Raw genomic sequence first — 1,654 nt, forward strand, 5'->3', positions numbered from 1 at the left:
CAAGCGGATCAGGATGCCAAATCAATGATGTATTTTGTGGGTAAAACGAGACTTTTCACCAAATTCGGTGATAAATAATAAAATAATTAACAAACTGTCGATAACAAGTAATCGTGACGTCGATTCGAGTGCAGATCCGTCACCACCAGAGACCTGTTCATAACCGTTGTTACCTTGGTAACGACATTTGAGTTTCCAACTGCCACAATGTGGAGAATGAAGCTCATGGTTTTCCTCGCCCTCATGAGAGGTGTCATGGAACCGATGTGGTTCACACAGGTAGAGGAACCTGAAATGAAACGTTACAGGGACCAACAATCTGTGGATGGACAGGTACGTGTGGGGAACATGGGTTCAGGAGGGAAGGTGGGAGTGAGACGTCATCGTATTGGTGCTCCAGGTGGACATGGATGGAGGGTGATGCAGCTACACAATTGGTGGGACCAAATGTCCTTTTTTGTCGATTCAAATTTCTTCTTTTTGCTTTCCCAGGAGAAAGTGGTTAATCCCAGCATCTCAGCGGGGAAGCCCTCCCTGTGGGGATCCCCTGAGGATGGAACAACACCTGCGATCAACAGGGTGGCTGAGGATCCAGGTTATCAAGTCGAACGTGCAGTGGCCTGGCCCGTGCATGGTAAGTACTGATTGGAGGTGATCACGTGATTCAAACAGGTGACAGCCTTCATGGAGAGGGTCACGTGCTGTACAAGTGCAATCACGTGATAGTTCGAGAAACGCGTTTGTCATCATCACGTGATCTTTTTGTATTTATTTCGTCCCTTTTGTTTGCCCCTCATCCCACCCCACACCCCGATCTCTAGAATTGGACGTGGACGATGGTAAGCTGCTCTTGGAGGACGTGCCCGGGAGCAAAGAATCATCAAAAATGGAGGAGGCTGGGATTGCCGGGTTCGTGGACGAGGATGTGCCAGACTCGGAAGAGGAATTTCTGGAGTTTGAGGAAGAATTTCCTGAATTGGAGGAACCTCCTTCCAGCTGGCTGTTCCACATGAGCAGTTTCATTTTTACTCTGATTGACTTTTGCACAATCATTTATTGCATGAACTTGTGGAGAAAACGTCTCATTCGATGGTGGGACTCGAACCACAAAGGTGGAAACAAAAGGAGACGGAGGAGACGTCACAAGAAAGTGAAACGTTCATCTCCATTGTAGTTTGTGGTTAAATTTGTGAATGAGTTCTTTGTGTGTTTCATTCAAATAAAAATTTACAATTTCATTCATTCCTCCTGTTGGAATATAATTTACATTCGATTTTTCTTCTGTTCCTCGAACAAATAAATATATCAGTTTATTATTTTGTAACAGGATTCAAGACCTTGGTGTAACGTGAGAGTGTGTGTGGTCCAGTCCCATATTATTAATCAACTGTAAACTTGGTGTCTACAAATCGTTTACTAATAATAATCCATACTGCAAAGGAATAACATCTTATTCAATTCACGTAGATGAAGGAAAGAAACAAGGTCAAACACAGACCTTGAAACATGGAGCAACGTGTGTACCTTCACTAGAAAATACAACACACACGACCACAACACCACTCCTTGGTGACAGCGTGATGTCTCTCATCCCCACTGTCAAATCACGTGACCAAAGCCTGTCAAGCTTCAAGAACTCGGTCTGGTCAAGTAC

General features: G+C 44.5%; 1 protein-coding gene across 1 annotated transcript; it reads left to right on the forward strand.

Moving 5' to 3' along the window:
* The first annotated feature begins 205 nt into the window (after nucleotides 1–205).
* Nucleotides 206–1,232, forward strand: LOC147032071 (uncharacterized). Its single transcript, XM_085858098.1, has 3 exons — nucleotides 206–333; nucleotides 493–634; nucleotides 822–1,232. Exons 1-3 carry the CDS (start codon nucleotides 208–210, stop codon nucleotides 1,172–1,174), a joined length of 621 nt encoding a protein of 206 aa, XP_085714224.1. The 5' UTR covers nucleotides 206–207; the 3' UTR covers nucleotides 1,175–1,232.
* The last annotated feature ends 422 nt before the right edge of the window (nucleotides 1,233–1,654 follow it).

Source organism: Eptatretus burgeri, chromosome 2 (assembly GCF_056783735.1).
Source record: "Eptatretus burgeri isolate ZD-2024b chromosome 2, Ebu_testis_v1, whole genome shotgun sequence".
Taxonomy (NCBI): domain Eukaryota; kingdom Metazoa; phylum Chordata; class Myxini; order Myxiniformes; family Myxinidae; genus Eptatretus; species Eptatretus burgeri.

Coding starts and splice junctions, on each gene's coding strand:
- LOC147032071 (XM_085858098.1), top strand. CDS start 208: ATGTGGAGAATGAAGCTCATGGTTTTCCTCGCCCTCATGAGAGGTGTC. Junction 334..492: donor AACAATCTGTGGATGGACAG/GTACGTGTGGGG, acceptor TTGCTTTCCCAG/GAGAAAGTGGTTAATCCCAG. Junction 635..821: donor AGTGGCCTGGCCCGTGCATG/GTAAGTACTGAT, acceptor CCCGATCTCTAG/AATTGGACGTGGACGATGGT.